The 17967-nt window shown below is 47.4% G+C and overlaps 1 protein-coding gene across 1 annotated transcript in view; it reads right to left on the reverse strand.

The window, feature by feature from the left end:
* LOC119975658 (succinate receptor 1-like) overlaps nucleotides 1–17967 on the reverse strand; it is a 54868-nt gene that overhangs the window by 3521 nt on the left and 33380 nt on the right. The window contains exon 4 of the mRNA XM_038815440.1: nucleotides 12342–12518. Within this exon, the coding sequence (XP_038671368.1) occupies nucleotides 12342–12344 (3 nt within the window). The 5' untranslated portion in view covers nucleotides 12345–12518. The remainder of the gene's footprint in view (nucleotides 1–12341; nucleotides 12519–17967) is intronic.

A 17967-nucleotide genomic window follows, 5' to 3' on the forward strand; every position in this document is an offset into this window, starting at 1 on the left:
CGGGGCTTTACACGATTGCATCGCCCCCAGTCCATCTATCACCTCCCCAAGCCCCATCTAGATGTGCAGAGAAAAACATTTAAAAAAAACACCCAAGACCTTTTCTTCCCGAACATCGCAATTTAACTCACAGAATTAAAAGACTGAAATTTTAAACAAGACAAGGCAGAAAGCAGAACCATGTTTCTCTCCTCCCCGCCACTCCATCCCATCCATCAAACTCAGCCCACCACAGTTAGAATTTAAGAGTCCTCAATTTAAGAGTCCTTAAGCCAGATTATTGCCTTTCATGAAAGTAGCCACCTCTTCCGGAGAATTGAAGTACAGCTCCCTTAACTTTGTTGAAACTTGCTCTCCTCTTTGCGAGTTCTGGTCCCCAGTCATGGTACACACAGATCTCTGATTCTTCCCACATTCTTCCCACATGTACCGTTTTGTCTGCCCAGCCTACTTCATGATACGCTCCTTGTCGAGGAATCGATGTAGCTTCAGCACCATGGCCCTCGGGGGCTCACAGCCATGGGGCTTACATACGAGTACCCTGTGCGCCCGGTCCACCTCAAGTGCCTTGTCAAACACATCGGCCCCGACCAACACCCGCAACATCTTCCCCACATGTGCTCCCGCAGCCGCTCCCTCCTTCCCCTCTGGCAGCCCGACGATTCGGATATTTTGCCTGCGAAACCAGTTCTCCAAGTCCTCCACTTTATCAAGCAATTGTTTCTGGCTGTCCTGCAGTAAGCTAATTTCCAAAGCCATTGCAGTGGACTCCTCCTCCCGTTCAGTCGCCTGCTGCTGCAGCTTTAGAATCCCCTGTCCCTGGGTCGTCATTTTCTCCTCCACCCGGTCAACCACCTCCTTAATCGAGGCTATCACCTGGGTTAGATCTTCTGTACACTCCTTGCGATGCCGGGTGAACTTCTCATCCAGGTACTCGACCCATTGCTCCATCGACCAGTGAGCTGGCGTGGACACGCTTTGAATCGTTACCATTGAGCTCGATGACCTCAGATTCTTGCTTTCACTTTTGGTTTCTCCTTTATTTGGACACGATTCCATAAATTGAGGGTCACCTCCTTTTCCTCTGCCTTCGATCAATTTACGTTGAGAAATTGTCTGAAAAATCCGGCTGAAACACCATTAAAAAATACACTAAGGCGAGAGCTGCTGAATGTGCGACCGTTTACTCCATGGCCACAACCGGACGTCGGACCTCAGCTATTTATAATATATCTTCAGTGACAGTGTTGAGGAAATCAAGTGGTGCGTATTCAAATTTGCGATGGTGCGATTACCCAAGTGGAAAGGTAAAGGGATGTAGACAGTTAGGGATAAAATTCTAATCTACAGAGCGTGGACTGGGAAATGGGATTAATGGGAGGGTGGGAAGTGTGTGTCAAAGGGTTAAATACGGAAGAAAAATTGGCTTGTCAGAAACGTGACATGATCCCACTATTTAGCTCGTTCGTGTTTCAAGGCATGCAGGAAACCTTCGATGGACAGGCGATCAATCAGAAAATATAAGATGTGTTGGTCTTTTTGGGTGGCACAGTGGTTAGCACTTCTGCCTCACAGCTCCAGGGTCCTGAGTTCAATTCTGGCCTTGGGTCACAGTCTGTGCGGAGTCTGCATGTTCTCCCCGTGTCTGTGTGGGTTTCCTCCGGGTGCTCCGGTTTCCTCCCACAATCCAAAGATGTGCAGGTTAGGTGGATTGGCCATGCTAAATTGCCCTTTGGTGTCCAAACGGTTAGGTGGGGTTACTAGGTTACAGGATAGGATGGACGTGGGCTTAAGTAGGGTGCACTTTCCAATGGCAGATGAAGACTTGATGGGCCGAATGGCCTCCCTCTGCCCTGTAAATTCTATGATTTTCTGTTAAAACATTCAAAATATAAATTTAAAAGTAAGGGGCGGACTTCTCTGACCCCCCGCAGGGTCGGGGAATCGCCCAGGGTCTTCGTAAATCCCGCCCCCGCCGTGACCGGAATTCTCTGCCACCCGGGAATCGGCGGGGGTGGGAATCGCGTCCCGCTGGTCGGCGGGTCCCCCGCACCAGTCGGCGGGCCACCCGCGGTGATTCTCCGGCCCCCGATGGGCTGAAGTCCCGCCGCTGTCAGTCCTCTCCCGCCTCTGGTGCCGATGGGAGCATGTGGCGCGAGCGGGCCCCGGGGTCCTGGGGGGGGTGGGCGCAGGGCGATCTGACCCAGGGGGGTGCCCCCACGGTGGCATGGCCTGCGATCGGGGCCCATCGATCGCCGGGTGGGCCAGTGCCGTGGGGGCACTCTTTTTCTTCCGCCGCCGCCACGGCCTCTACCATGGCGGAGGCGGAAGAGACCCCCTCCACCGCGCATGCGCCGGTGGTGACGTCAGCGGCCGCTGACGCTCCGGCTCATGCGCGGACTCACGCCGACCGGCGAAGGCCTTCGGCCAGCCCCGACGCCGGTCGTTGGGTAGGAATTCCGGAGAATTCCGCACCTTTGGGGAGGCCCTACGCCGGAGTGGTTGTCGCCACTCCACTACGCCGGGACCCCCCGCCCCGCCGGGTAGGGGAGAATTCGGCAAAGATATCTTGCTGCAATTATATTGACCTTGCTGAGGCCACACATGCTGTATTCTTTTGATTGCCTTGTCCTTTTAAAATTGATTCATGAGATGTGGGCATGGCTAACTCGGCCAGCATTTATTGCCCATCCCTAATTGCCCTTGATAAGGTGGTGGTGAGCTGCCTTCTTGAACCGCTGCAGTCCATGTGTTGCAGAAACACCTACTGTGCTGTTAGGGAGGGAGTTCCAGGGTTTTGACCCAGCGCCGGCGATATATTTCCAAGTCAGGATTGTGAGTGGCTTGGAGGGGAACCTCCAGGTGGTGGCGTTCCCAGAAATCTGCTGCCCAGGTCCTTCTGGATGGTAGTGGTCGTGGGTTTGGAATGAGGTGACACATCTAGATTCACTAGATTGATTTCTGGGATGAATGGTTTGCTCTATGAGGAGAGATTTGCAAGAATGGGCCCATAACGTTGAAGTTTAGCAGAATGAGAGGTGAGCTCACTGAAACGTTTTTTGAAGATTTCACACAATAGTTGTTGAGAAGTTGATTCCCTGGTTGTAGATTCCAGAACTAGTTCCTTAAGAGTATTAGATGTATGAGTAGAAATAGGCCTTTCGGCCAATTGATTCTGCTCCGCCATTCAATGAGATCATGGCTGATCTGCTGTGATAATCCCCAACTCCAATTTCCCTCCTTATCTCCATAACCCTTGATTCCCTTACTGATTAGAAATCCATCTATTGCAGGCTTAAACATACTTAACCCAATCTCTACAACCCTCTGCATTAGAGAATTCCCCAGATCCACTACCCTCTGAGAGAATATGTTCCTCCTCATCTCCGTCTTAAACGGATGACTCCTTGATCTGAGATTATACCCTCTGGTCCTAGACTCTCCCACAAGGGGAAACATCCTTTCAGCTTCTCCCCTGTCCAAGTCCTTGAGAATCTGATATGTCTCAATAAGTTTGCCTCGCATTCTTCTAAACTCCAATAAGTACAGTCCCAACCTACTCAACCTCTCCTCATTGCACTATACCCATGATAAACCTTGTCAACCATCTCTGGACTGCCTCCAATGCCAATATATCTTTCCTTAGATAAGTGGTGCAAAATTGTTTACAGTATATCAGGTACAGTAACTAGTGTCTTGTATATTTTAGTACGACTTTCCTATCTTTATATTCTATTCTCTTTGAAATGAAGACCAACATTCCAATTGCTTTGATGATAGTTTGATAGTTAGATTATAGTTGCTCTGATCTTAGTTTCTATGCTGTTTGTCCTTTCACACCTTTTTTTCTCTCTGGGGACTACCATTAGCACTCTCTTCACTTGGTTTCTGTGGCCATTAGCAACCCGGTTTCTCTGGGTTTCTGTGGCTATGACTCATCTTTCATTCTCACTCCACAGTATAAATATTTCCCACTCTCTCTGTCTGTTGCCTTTGACAACGAGTCATCAGATTCGAAACGTTCGCTCTTTTCTCTCCCTACAGATGCTGCCAGACCTGCTGAGATTTTCCAGCATTTTCTCTTTCATTTCAGATTCCAGCATCCACAGTAATTTGCTTTTCTTCCATTTGCTTTTCCTATTACTTGCTGAACTTGCATGTTAGCTTTTTGTGAATTATATTTGAGGATCCGCAAACCTCTCTATGCTGCGGCTTTCTGAAGTCTTTCTCCATTTGAATTATATTCGGCTTCTTTATTCTGCTGACAAAAGTGTATAACTTCACATTTTCCTACATTATGTTCCATCTTTTTGCCCATTCACTTCCGTTTCATTTTGGATTGAATGAGAAGAAGTTTCTTGACGCCAGAAATTGCGAATGTTTGTACTTGTGTCCCCCACTGGATACTCAATCATTGAAAGTTCTGGTGGAGGGTGGGGATGGGTGGGGATGGGGAGGAGGGATGGGGGTGGGGGGGTGGGGTGGTGTATGGGGTTGGCTGGACAGATGTACCTGACAAATTGATTAAATTATGAGGTCAGATTGCACAGACTGGCTTTGCATTCTCTTTTATGTTCCTGCTGTTGTGGGCGGGGTTTCCTGTTGAATGCATCCTTCACCACCGGGAAACCCATGGCAGGGATGAGCCGTCAATGGGACCAGAAAATCCCATCGGCGTGAATGGCTGGAAAGGACCAGCTGTCATGTGAGAGTACCTTTAAGAAATGAGTGTTTATCAAATAGCTGTAGTGGGTGTATCTTTAAGAAATGGTGTGTTTATCAAATAGTTGCAGTGATGTCAGAGTGTGGGTGAAGCTGGGCTGTCTGTCTGTTCTACTTTCGCTTTGAGCTAGCAGCTACAAGGTGTGTTTAGTTTTGTTTTGCAGATTGGAAGCTGCATCCAGAGAAACAAGGTGTAATTCTGGTCTCTTTCTGCATGAAAGGAATGCCTTCAAATCACTTGCTCATTTAAAAGTGATAACTGCTCTCAGTAGAGAATTTAAACCTGATGTCTGTGTTGAAGGGAGTATTTATCTTATGGATGTTGCAAGGAAAGATTAAGGGTTACTTATAGAGTACTGTATTCATTGGGGGCGTATTTGAGTTGATAGTTGCTAAGATGTTTACTGTGTGTGTTTAAAATGTTAACTGGATTCATAGAATAAACACTGTTTTGGTTTAAAAATACTTTAGATCTCTGTTGCATCACACCTGTAAAGTGGGCTCCCCATAACCAAAATCTATTTAAAGCTGTGGGTCAAGTGAACTCCATGATACACTTTGGGGGGTCTCTAAACCCTGGCCTGTAATACAGCCATAATCTTAATTTTAGAACTGGACCAATTGGAGATGCTATCAGAAAGCACTTAAGGGCAGTCATTATTTATAATTCTCTCCGCCAATTAAAAATGTTGAGGTTGGAGTTCAACTGGAACTGCCAAAACTGAGATTGTTAGTTTTTACTAAGTAAGCGTGTTAAAGTTTTGGAGATAAGTTACAGACCAGCCAGGATGTTGTTGGATGGCACATCAAACTCAAAATATTGAACAGCCTCCTCCTATCCCCATGTTATTTCCAATGCCCCTCGTAACTTTGAACTGAAACTGACTCTTCATTCAGTTTTTCATAGAATCATAGAATACATACAGTACAGAAGGAGGCCATTCGATCCATCAGGTCTGCACCGACCCACTGAAAGAACACCCTACCCAGGCCCACTTGTCCACTCTATCCCAGTCACCCCACCTCACCTTTTGGACACTAAGGGGCAGTTTATCATGGCCAATCCATCTAACCTGCACATCTTTGGACTGTGGGAGGAAACCAGAGCACCCAGAGGAAATCCATGCAGACACAAGGAGAATGTGCAAAGTCCACACAGACAGTTAACCAAAGCCGGAATTGAACTCTGGTCCTTGGCACTGTGAGGCAGCAATGGTAACCACTGTGCCACCGTGCCACCCCCTTTTAGCTTCATTCTCCTTGAAGTCACTTCAATGGTTGCTTTACATATTTTCGCCACCCCCAAATATCTTCCACACCCAATCTTCACAGTTCTCTCTGTTTCTCTTTGAAGAAAGGTGTGACTAAGTGCAGTCCCTTTGTTGTTGCCTTCGACTTCAAGTAGTTGCTGTTGATCGTGTGTCAACCTGGGCTCCGAATATTGGCTTGGCTTTCACCTGAGGTGAAAGTTTAAAGTTGAACGTTAAGCATAAAACTGAAGTAAGATCCTGATTCTTTCCCAACAGCCTTTTCTGCCTATTGTCTCAGAAGAATCAAGACTCCTGATTCCCCAGGAAGCTGACACCAATCTTCATAAAGGATAAAGACCAAATTTGCTTTTATACAGAGGTATACGTGTATTAGCAAGTAAACTGTGGGTGGACACGTGACACCTCACACTAAATGGCAGATGTGACCATGGTGGACTTCATGGATTTCTCAATAACCTACCCAGACGTCAGTAAACACATGAGTCAACCAATCCAGCTTAAACTCTGTCTCTCTTACAAGTGATTCCAGTCTTCACCTTCAAGAATCTTGCCTTCGAATTCTCTCCATATGTCGTTCCAACTTGGTGACAATAACAATTGCCCTTCTCATGTCGTGAGATTCTATTTCCCTGGATTCCCGAACCAGCTTTCAAGAACCAACTCACAAGCAAACCTTTAGCTCTTATCGAGCAGGATATTACGGCACCAAAGGCCACCAGCGACACACAGCATGGAGTCACCAACCTTCTGCTGCCTCTTCAATTCCCAGGGATCCTCCTGAGCCCTCTTCACTTAAAGTCTCCCAACAGCAGCTATTTTCCTGTATGGGGTCTCTTTCTCTGTTCCTCGCCTTTTAAGTTAACTTGATCCTTTTCCTATTGCTTTTCCTTATCTGGGATTATTATTTTGGACCTCTCCCTGTCCTCTTTCTCTGTTCCCTGACTGGAACAGTTGTCTTCAACGATGCCTGGTCATATGATCTGCGTTTCCGTGCTTTTTTTCCTTACTGATCATGCGTGCTGGGCTGTCCTTGGCATGAAGAACGGCAAATGCTGAACTGCACATGTGCAGCCCACTCGTGCACTGTGAACACGAGGAAACTCTGAGATCTGCCAGGATTCTGAGTTCCCGACCTTGGCTCTCAATGTGGAGGTATGTTGAGTTCATAACAAATCAGTTTCAATGTAGTGAAACATGGCAACCAAGGTCCAATAAGTAGTGATAATTGACCAGACAATCTATCTTGCTGCAAACACATGTTCTTAATTCAAAATAATTCCATAGGACCTTTCACATTCACATGAGAGGGCAGAAGGGATATCGAAAAATATTGGTAAAAATTAGGAGGAGAGAATGACGCGATTTCAATGATGTAGAGGACACTTTAATGCTTTTGCAGTGAAGATAAATTGGTGAGATAGGTGAGGCTGAATGGCTTTCTGTATCCCCGTTCATCTTTAAACCTTTATTAAATTGGAAAAATGTCCTTTGAAAGATTTGATTCCTTTGTTTGGTGAAGGATTTTCATCTCTGCAGAGAGCGATGTTTTGAAAAAAGAAACTTGAACTTTTAGTTACTAGCTGAAAAAAAGATATGTCGTGATTTCATATCTTAGATACTTTCCTACAACAAATGGCAAAAAGCACTCCAAACTGAAGTCAACTTATACTTTAAGGTATAGAAGTGACCTTCCCCTTTGATACTCATTGCAGTCTCCGTGAAATTACAGTCCATAGAACATAGAACATAGAACAGTACAGCACAGAACAGACCCTTCGGCCTCGATGTTGAGCCGAGCATTGTCCGAAACCAAGATCAAGCTATCCCACTCCCTGTCATTCTGATGTGCTCCATGTGCCTATCCAATAACCGCCTGAAAGTTCCTAAAGTGTCCGACTCCACTATCACAGCAGGCTATCCATTCCACACCCTAACCACTCTCTGAGTAAAGAACCTACCTCGGACATCCCTCCTATATCTCCCACCCTGAATCTTATAGTTATGCCCCCTTGTAACAGCTACATCCACCCGAGGAAATAGTCTCTGAACGCCCACTCTATCTATCCCTCTCATCATCTTATACTCCTCTATTAAGTCACTTCTCATCCTCCTCCGCTCCAAAGAGAAAAGCCCTAGCTCCCTCAACCTTTCCTCATAAGATCTATCCTGCAAACCAGGCAGCATCCTGGCAAATCTCCTTTGCACCCTTTCCAATGCTTCCACATCCTTCCTATAATGAGGTGACCAGGGGCGGCATTCTCCCCTACCCGGCGTGATGGAGGGTGCCAGAGTAGGGGAGTGGCGCGAACCACTCAGGGGTCGTGCCTCCCCAAAGGTAGGGAATTCTCCCCACCTTTGGGGGCCAGCCCCGCGCCGGAGCGGTTTGCACCAGAAGACTGGCGCGAACACCCGGCGCCCCCGCAAGCAGGGCTGGCCGAAAGGCTTTTGCCGGTCGGCGCATGCGCGATGTGGTGTTCCCTTCCGCCTCCAAAATGGCGGATGCCGTGGCGGACGCGGAGGAAACTAGTGCAGCCAGGGCACTGGCCCGGCCCCTGATCGGGGGGCCCCGATCGCGGGCCGGGCCACCGTGGGGGCACCCCCCGGGGTCCGATCGCCCCCCCGCCCCCCCAGGACCCCGGGGGCCTGCTCGCGCCACTGAGCCCGCCGTTCCAGAGGTGGTTTAAACCTCGGCGGCGGGAGAGGCCCCCCAGCTGCGGGACCTCGGCCCATCCGGGCCGGAGAATCGCCGCAGGGGCCACTTTGATCGGCGGGGCGAGATTCCTGCCCCCGCCACTTCCCGGGTGGCGGAGAATCTCTGCCACGGCGGGGGCGGGATTTTAGGCGCCCCCAGGCGATTCTCCGACCCTGCTGGGGGTCGGAGAATTTCGCCCCAGAACTGTACACAATACTCCAAATGTGGTCTCACCAGGGTCATGTATAGTTGCAGCATAACCCAGCGGCTCTTAAACTCAAGCCCCCTGTTAATAAACTCTAACACACTATAAGCCTTCTTCACGGCTCTATCCACTTGATGGGCAACCTTCAGAGATCTGTGGACATGAACCCCAAGATCTCTCTGTCCCTCCACATTCCTCAGAACCCTGCTGTTGGCCCAGTAATCCGCATTCACATTTTTTCTCCCAAAATGAAACACCTCCCACTTTTTCATAGAATTTACAGTGCAGAAGGAGGCCATTCGGCCCATCGAGTCTGCACTGGCTCTTTGAAAGAGCACCCTACCCAAAACCACACCTCCACCCTATCCCCATAACCCAGTAACACAGCCCAACACTAAGGGCAATTTTGCACACTAAGGGCAATTTGGCATGACCAATCCACCTTACCTGCATATCTTTGGACTGTGGGAGGAAACCGGAGCACCCGGAGGAAACCCACGCACACACGGGGAGAATGTGCAGACTCCACACAGACAGTGACCCAAGCCGGGAATCGAACCTGGGACTCTGGAGCTGTGAAGCAATTGTGCTAACCACCATGCTACCGTGCTGCCGTGTGTTAAACTCCATCTGCCATTTTTCGGCCCAGCTCTGCATCCTATCAATGTTTATTTGCAGCCTACAACAGCCCTCCATCTCATCCACTACTCCACCAATCTTGGTGTGATCAGCAAATTTACTGACCCACCCTTCAGCCCCCTCCTCCAAGTCATTGATAAAAATTACAAATAGCAGAGGACCCAGCACTGATCCCTGTGGTACACCGCTGGTAACTGGTCTCCAGTCTGAAAATTTTCCATCCACCACTACCCTCTGTCTTCTATGTGATAGCCAGTTACTTATCCAATTGGCCAAATTTCCCTCTATCCCACACCTCCTTACTTTCTTCATGAGCCGACCATGGGGAACCTTATCAAACGCCTTACTAAAATCCATGTATATGACATCAGCTGCTCTACCTTCAGCTACACACTTAGCTACCTCCTCAAAGAATTCAATCAAATTTGTGAGGCAAGACTTACCATTCACAAATCCGTGTTGACTATCCCAGATTAAGCTGTCTCTTTCCAAATGGTCATAAATCCTATCCTTCAGGACCTTTTCCATTAACTTACCGACCACCGAAGTAAGACTAAACGGCCTATAATTACCAGGGTCATTCCTATTCCCTTTCTTGAACAGAGGAACAACATTCGCCACTCTCCAGTCCTCTGGCACTATCCCCGTGGATAGTGAGGACCCAAAGATCAAAGCCAAAGGCTCAGCAATCTCATCCCTTGCCTCCTAAGAATCCTTGGATATATTCCATCTGGCCCAGGGGACTTGTCGACCCTCAGGTTTTTCAAAATTGCTAATACATCCTTCCACAGAACATCTACCTCCTCCAACCTACCCGCCTGTATCACACTCTCAACCTCAAAAACATGGCCCCTTTCCTTGGTGAACATTAAAGGAAAGTATTCATTCAACTCCTCTCCTATTTCTTCTGACTCCATGTACAAGTTCCCACTACTGTCCTTGATCGGCCCTACCGTCACCCTGGTCATTCTTTTATTTCTCACATAAGAGTAAAAAGCCTTGGGGTTTTCCTTGATCCGACCCGCCAAGGACTTCTCATGCCCCCTCCTAGCTCTACTAAGCCCTTTTTTTTAGCTCATTCCTTGCTACCTTGTAACCCTCAAGCGACCCAACTGAACCTTGTTTTCTCATCCTTACATACACTTCCTTTTTCCTCAAAAGTCCCTTTTGCAAATGGTCATCGTTACCCCCAGCTTCCAATGGGAACTCATTTTCTTGTTTCACTGAGTGGGAACTTTCAATGAGCATCTCCAGGTGCTTTCCTCATTTTTCAGAAAGTTTCTTCAATCCATCATGAGCGGTAAAGCCTGTTCTAGATGATGATTTGTCACTCTCACCATTCCAGGAAGCATCTCGCGCAACCCTTGGATGGCCGCAAGGTGAATCGCTTTGACTAATAAACCGTCTTCTTTCTGAATCTAGTTATGGTAGTTTGCAACACCAAGTAGCCCATTCTCTTCGCTCAGCACAGAGATGATCTGGGGCTGGATTCTCCGCACCCCATGCCAAAATCAGCGACAGGGCGGAAAATCCGTTTTCACGCACAAAATCGGGAATGGCGGCGGTTTCACTATTCTCTGGCCCCTCCCGAAAATCGGCGTACTTGTGGAGTACACCACGCCGGCTATCCAGTGTCTCAGGCATGGATCTAACCACTAACCATGAATCCTGCCACTCAGGAACCTCATGTCGCGGCTGCGGACTCAGTCGAGGGCTGCCAAAGTCGGAGGAGGGCCGATCGGAGGGCAGTGCGGGCTTCATTTGGGACTGGGGGCTATGTGTGTAGGCGTTCTGGGGTGGGCGAACGGCCCAGGGTCCGGGGGGGGTGGTGTATCGGCAGCTACGGCAGCTGCCTGCTAGCCCCCAGCAAGATGGTTAATCGGTGCCCTTGTGACACCAGTTTTCCTGGCATAAAAGACCAGTTTCCACTGTGGGGACATAGTCCCAAAAACGGAGAATCCATCCCCGGTTGTCTTCCTGTTATAGTCATTGATTTGTAGCAAACCTGCAATCTGATCTCAAAAATGGCTGACCCTGCCCTGTAATTATTCTTACTAATTGCAAGGTGAACCATATTAACCTTGTAGCCAGATAGAAACGCTTATTGGCTATCCATTTTACAGCACAACAGTCTACATACAACCTGATACCAACAACACCTTCTGAGACTTTGGGAGATTTATTGTAAACTCAGAGGCTGTGGCCATTGTTTCCAAGCGTAAATACCTTGCAACTTCTTCTCAGTAAAATAACCTAAGCCTTCCATTGATCTCGAATAAACGAACCACCCAGGCTTGCCGGCCGACAACCTTCAGAACAAGTTAACTAACCCTGTAATTTACCCTAAAATGCAGACCCAAAAATAGAGTCCCAAACTCCGGACAGAGTAGACAGGGAGTAATTGTTCCCATTCGTGAAAGACTCCATAACGGGAGCGCACATATCTGAAGTAATTGGTGAACGAAACAGAAGTGATGTGAGGCAAAACCTTTTTATGCAGCGAGTGGGGAGAGTTTGGAAGGCACTGTCTGAGAGTGTGGTGGAAGCAGGTTCATCGGAAGTAATCAAGAGGTAATTCGGGTGTTATCTGAAAAGGAAGAATATGCAAGGTTATGGGGAGAAGGCAGGGAAATGACACGAGGTGAGTTGCTCATCTGGAGGGTTGGTGCTGACACATTTGGGCCAAATGACGTCCCTCCATGCCATAACAATTCTGTGAGAAAATAATCTTATGAACCGTATAATTGTAACAGAAGTTTGTCAATTATTAACACGGAGCTGAAGTTGGAACAGACTAAATGTGTTATATTACCATGTTGGAATGTAATTTTGCCCACCAAGGCAGGGGCTGTGAGGTGGAAGATATATTGTGCGGTGGGAAGCCCGCACCTTGCCTACTCGGCCCGATCTTAGGAAGAGATTCTTGTCTTCGCTATTCACGATCTCCCGGATTCATAAGCGGATTCACATGTGGCATAGGTTTCGCCTTCTGAAAAAAAGAAGGGACGCAAATTCAGTGAAGTGAAATAACAGCTTTTTATCGACAATAACGTGGCAAACGTTGTACAAAGGGATTGAGAGTTGAATCGCTTGTTGTTGCCAGTTACTGCTTAGGTTTACCTTTTGCACGTTTATTTCAACGGACTAACGCATTGACGCCTCTGTCAAGGTGCCGGAGAATTGCGTTTTGATATGAACCCGGCACCCACAGCGATTTTGCCGTCAAAACTCCGATCCCCAGGGAGACCCTCATGAGTGCCGTTCCGTCTGCTCCCCGCTTGTGGAGATCAGTACTGAACGGCACATGCCCGAGGTCTCCGCGGAGAAGGGGAGTTAGATCTCGTGATGCGTTGCAAGCCGGGTAGATCCCGGGAGCTGGGTCTCCCGGCGTCTATCGGCCATGTCGCGCTGCTTTTCAGTGGGAGCGTCGCCGTTCAATCCTGTCCAATATATGGTTTGTATCTGATGGCTTGGCGAATACATTAAGATAGTCAAGAAAGTCTTGAGATAGGAAACTATATAATGTGCCAATGATTGACTGTCTAGTTAATAGTAAAAGAGCAAACATCCTGGGCGTGATTCTTCATTGGCTGAATCCGAAATCAGGAAAGGCGATTGGGCGGAGAATTGGTTTTTACGCCAAAATCGTGGTGGGTGCCGGGTTCATATCAAAACGCAATTCTCCGGCACCTTGACAGAGGTGTCAATGCGTTCCACTCCGCAGTGACAGTAAATGCTGACCCAGTATTCTCTGGGGCCTCCGCGATGCTCCAGCCACACCGGGGGGGGGGGGGGGGTATTCCCGATGGCGAGGTTGACCTGCACTTTTAAAAATCAGGAAAGCAGGTGCTGTATGAGGGAGAGAGAGGAGGTAGGAGACGGAGAGGCACGACTGTGGGGTACCGGGCCGGGCACTGGCCAGGCTGACTGGGGGGGGGTGCGGTGTTGGTGATGGGGGTGACAGGTGATGGGCCTTGCATCCCGGTGACCCCACAAGGGACTGGGGCGGTGTCCAGGCACAGACTGCCTTTGCCGTGGCCGACAATGCAGCCATCGTGCTGCGCACCCCACTGACCACCCACCTTGGCCCCTGGTTCTGCAGAGTGCCATCGGCCGTATGGTTCACTGTCTGTATGGAGTTTGCACTTTCTCCCTGTGACTGGAAGAGTTTCCTCCAGGTACTCCGGTTTCCTACTACAGTCCAAAGATGTGCAGGTTAAGTGGATTGGCCATGCTAAAATTGGCACAGTGTCTTTAATGTTAAATTGGGTTATTGGGTTACAGGGGTAGGGTGGAGGCATGGGTTTCCAAGGGCCGGTGCAGACGCGATGGGCCAAATGGCCTCCTGCACTGTAAATTCTATGATTCCATATCACAGAGATAACTTTGTTGATCACAATATCACCAGATAGGCAGCGAAGACATCCTGAAATAATAAAATAATGTAGGCAATTGATGGTTTCCAAATAAGCACACATGAAATTACTGATTTAAAAATGTAGCATAAGGTGATGTTTACACTTGTAAATGTGGGCTTTGCTGGATAGACCAGCATATATTTCCCATTCCTAATTGCCCTTGAGAAGGAGGTGGTGAGCTGCCTTCGTGAATTGCTGCAGATCAGGTGATGTTAGGGAGGGAAATCTAGAACCATGGCCCGCCGTTTGTGAAGGAACAGCGGTATCTTTCCAAGTCAGGGTGGTATGTGGCTGGGAGTTGGTGGTGTTCCCATGTATCCGCTGCCCTTGTCCTCCCGGGTTCGGAAGGAGCTGTCAAAGGCTGTTTGGTGAGTTGCTTCAATGCATCTTGTCGATGGTACACACTGCAGCCACTGTGCGCCAGTGAAAGGTGGAAGTGAGTGTTCAAGGTGATAGTGGGATGTGTATCCTGGATTGCGTTATGTAACCTGAAATGGCTGGTCAGGGAAGCCCCTGAAGTATGCTGGGAAGGAGAAAGGTCAAGTGAAGCGAATCCAAACTATTGAAACGAGTTTGAACTAGTTCTGTGATGGGAACAATAGAACTCTGTGTGGACCAGTCAGTTGATGCCTGCAGATACCTGATATGGGTGATTCAAATCAAATCTGCAGCCAAAGTATGACAAGTTCAGCAAAGACACTCGAGAGGTACTAAGAGAATGATTGTGTTAAACAGTTTGTCCTGTCTTGCACAGAACTCATATCATGTGAAAGCACATCGTTCAATTGCTCAAAGAAAGACTTAAGTGACAAAGAACAGTGAATGAGCCCCATTGGTGACCTTATAACTAGAGGGCAAACATCTGAACAAAGAACAAAGAACAAAGAAAAGTACAGCACAGGAACAGGCCCTTCGGCCCTCCAAGCCTGCACCGACTATGCTGCCCACCTAACCTAAAATCTTCTACACTTCCGGGGTCCGTGTCCCTCTATTCCCAACCTATTCATGTATTTGCTAAAATGCCACTTAAACGTCAATATCGTATCTGTTTCCACCACCTCTACCAGCAGCAAGTTCTAGGCACTCACTACCCTCTGTGTAAAAACTTTCCCTCGCACATCTCCTCTGAACTTTGCGCCTCGCACCTTAAGCCTATGTCCCCTAGTAATTGACTCTTCCACCCTGGGAAAAATCTTCTGACTATCCACTCTGTCTATGCCTCTCATGATTTTGTAGACTTCTATCAGGTCGCCCCTCAACCTCTGTCGTTCCAGTGAGAACAAACTGAGTTTATCCAACCTCTCCTCATGGTTAATGCGCTCCATACCAGGCGACATTCTGGTAAACCTCTTCTGCACCCTCTTCTCATTTTAGATACCAAAGCAGAACATGTAAAAGTGGAGGATACGGTCAATGACAACTGTACAGACTGACCGTCACACAAGAACTACAGGGTTCGAGCAAAGGGATCGAAGGAACATCGCCTAATGGAAATCAGGCTAGCCATTTCCAGTAACGGGTAACATTTGAGCTTTTAGTTTGAATTGTTTGTGACAAGTCAGGGACTTGCATCAACTATGCCAAGAGGCTAGTATTTAGTATACTCAAGTTGAAATGAAATGAAATGAAATGAAAATGGCTTATTGTCATGAGTTGGCTTCAATGAAGTTACTGTGAAAAGCCCCTAGTCGCCACATTCCGGCGCCTGTCCGGGGAGGCTGGTACGGCTGTGTGTTTAATGCAGGATCAAAAGTGAGACTTTGCACACATACTGAATCAATTTAACTGTCTGATAAGAACATCCAAATATAATGAAATTAAATTGTATTAAAGTCTGGTGTGGTCATTTGTATGACACCAAGTCTACAGTTGAGCATTCTGAGTGTTGTTGGAGCTGCACTAATCAGGTGTTTGGCATGCTTTCCATCACACCCCTTGTGCTTTGCAGATGGTGGACATGTTTTCGGGAGTCAGGTGAGTTACGCGATGCAGAATTCCAGCCTCTGACCTGCTCTTGCAACGACAGTACTTATAAGTTTGACCAGTTCCGCAGCTGCACAGTAGCACAGTGATTAGCAGTATTACTTCACAGCGCCAGGGTCCCTGGTTCGATTCCCAGCTTGGGTCACTGTCTGTGCGGAGTCTGCACGTTCTCCCTGTGTCTGCGTGGGTTTCCTCCGGGCGCTCCGGTTTCCGCCCATAAGTCCCGAAAGACATGCTTGTTAGGTGAATTGGACGTTCTGAATTCTCCCTCTGTGTACCCGAACAGGTGCCAGAATGTGGCGACTTGGGGCTCGTCACAGTAACTTCATTGCAGTGTTAATGTGAACCTACTTGTGACAATAAGGGTTATTATTATTAACCCCTAGGATTTGATAGTTATGTCATGGTAAATGACAGTGGCTACCACCCAAGGTTAGAAGGGTTTCACAGGACGGTGCAACATCGTGGGCCGAAGGACCTGTACTGCGCTGTAATGTTCTATGTTCTATGTTCTAAGGTAGCCATCAACTACAAAGGTTGCTATTTCTGATAAATAGCAGCTTGATTTGCTATCAATTTAATGGAAATTAGCATCTTAAGAAGCAGAAAAAAATGTGATAATTGATCCTACATGAAGGCAGGACCTTATTGATTTAGCTGTACTGATGAAGAAAAATAAAGAAAAAGACAAGAAGGAACTGTTGTGAGGATCACAAGGTTGCTTAAGAAGCAGAGGAAGCAATGATAAGATGGCAGAGATACTAAACAATGGACATCATAGTCATGTTGTCACATTGTGCTCCAGCCGGGAGAAGACAAGGTGGTTGTGTTTGATGTCCTCAGCAGAGAGGAACTAACAGGAGATGCTGGGCAGTGCAACATCATATGGGGAGCTGTTGGATAAAAGACAAATAAGGACTGGGGCATTGGATTGGGATTCATCAGAATAACAGGTGAAATGATACCATCTCGAGATAACCAAAGAACAAAGGAACGTACAGCACAGAACAAGCCCATTGGCCCTCCAAGCCTGCGCCGATCATGATGCCGTTGAAATCATAATAAAGACAAATTCTTCGAGGTTCGATTTAAAGAAATTTATTTACAGAGATATATTTGCGGAGAGAGAGTGTTCTAGCAATTTTTAGCATGGTCAATCCACCTACTCTGCACATCTTTGGGTTGTGGGGGCGAAACCCACGCAATCACGGGGAGAATGTGCAAAATCCACACTGACAGTGACCCAGAGCCAGGATCGAACCTGGGACCTCGGCGCCGTGAGACGGCAGTGCTAACCACTGCGCCACCGTTCTGCCCTATCAACATACGATTCTGATTAAACTTCAGGGAATTTTAGTCTTAGTATCATGTGACTGTTTTTAGCTTCACTTGATAGAATGTTGAATCTCGGGATTTTAGACAGAATAAAGCTAACTATGGTTGAGTTAATCACAGATAACTCCTGTTGTAAATAACTGTAGGGCCTTGTAGCTATCAAGGTTGAATGGGCAGCTCACATTTGTTATCCGCAAAAGGGAGGTTTGCAGGAATTTATGGGTACAAGGAAGGGAAGTGTAACAGCAGATGTTCCTTACATTAGTTTAGTTTGGGCAGGACAGTGACGCAGTGGTTAGCACTGCTGTCTCACGGTGCCAAGATCCCAGGTTCAATCTAGGCTCTGGGAAAAGTTTGCACAATCTCCCCGTGTTTTCGTGGGTTTCATCCCCACAATTCAAAGATGTTTAGAGTAGGTGAATTGGCCACGCTAAATTGCCCCTCAATTGTAAAAAATTAAATAGGTACTCTAAATTTAAAAAAAGACATTAGCTTAGCTCATAGGTTTTAAGAAGAAACAATTACCTTTAACTTTGTATTCGATCTAAACTTTGTGACAGCATGTAATTAGCTGTAACACTACAATCCTTTAGATCGTTATTATTCAACACAATGTATTAACTTAATGTATAAGGAGACTGGTTTAGAATGTCACATTTTAAAGTGACTATTACTTCAATATTTTATACTCACTATTCAAGA

This window comes from Scyliorhinus canicula, chromosome 13 (assembly GCF_902713615.1).
Source record: "Scyliorhinus canicula chromosome 13, sScyCan1.1, whole genome shotgun sequence".
Lineage (NCBI taxonomy): Eukaryota > Metazoa > Chordata > Chondrichthyes > Carcharhiniformes > Scyliorhinidae > Scyliorhinus > Scyliorhinus canicula.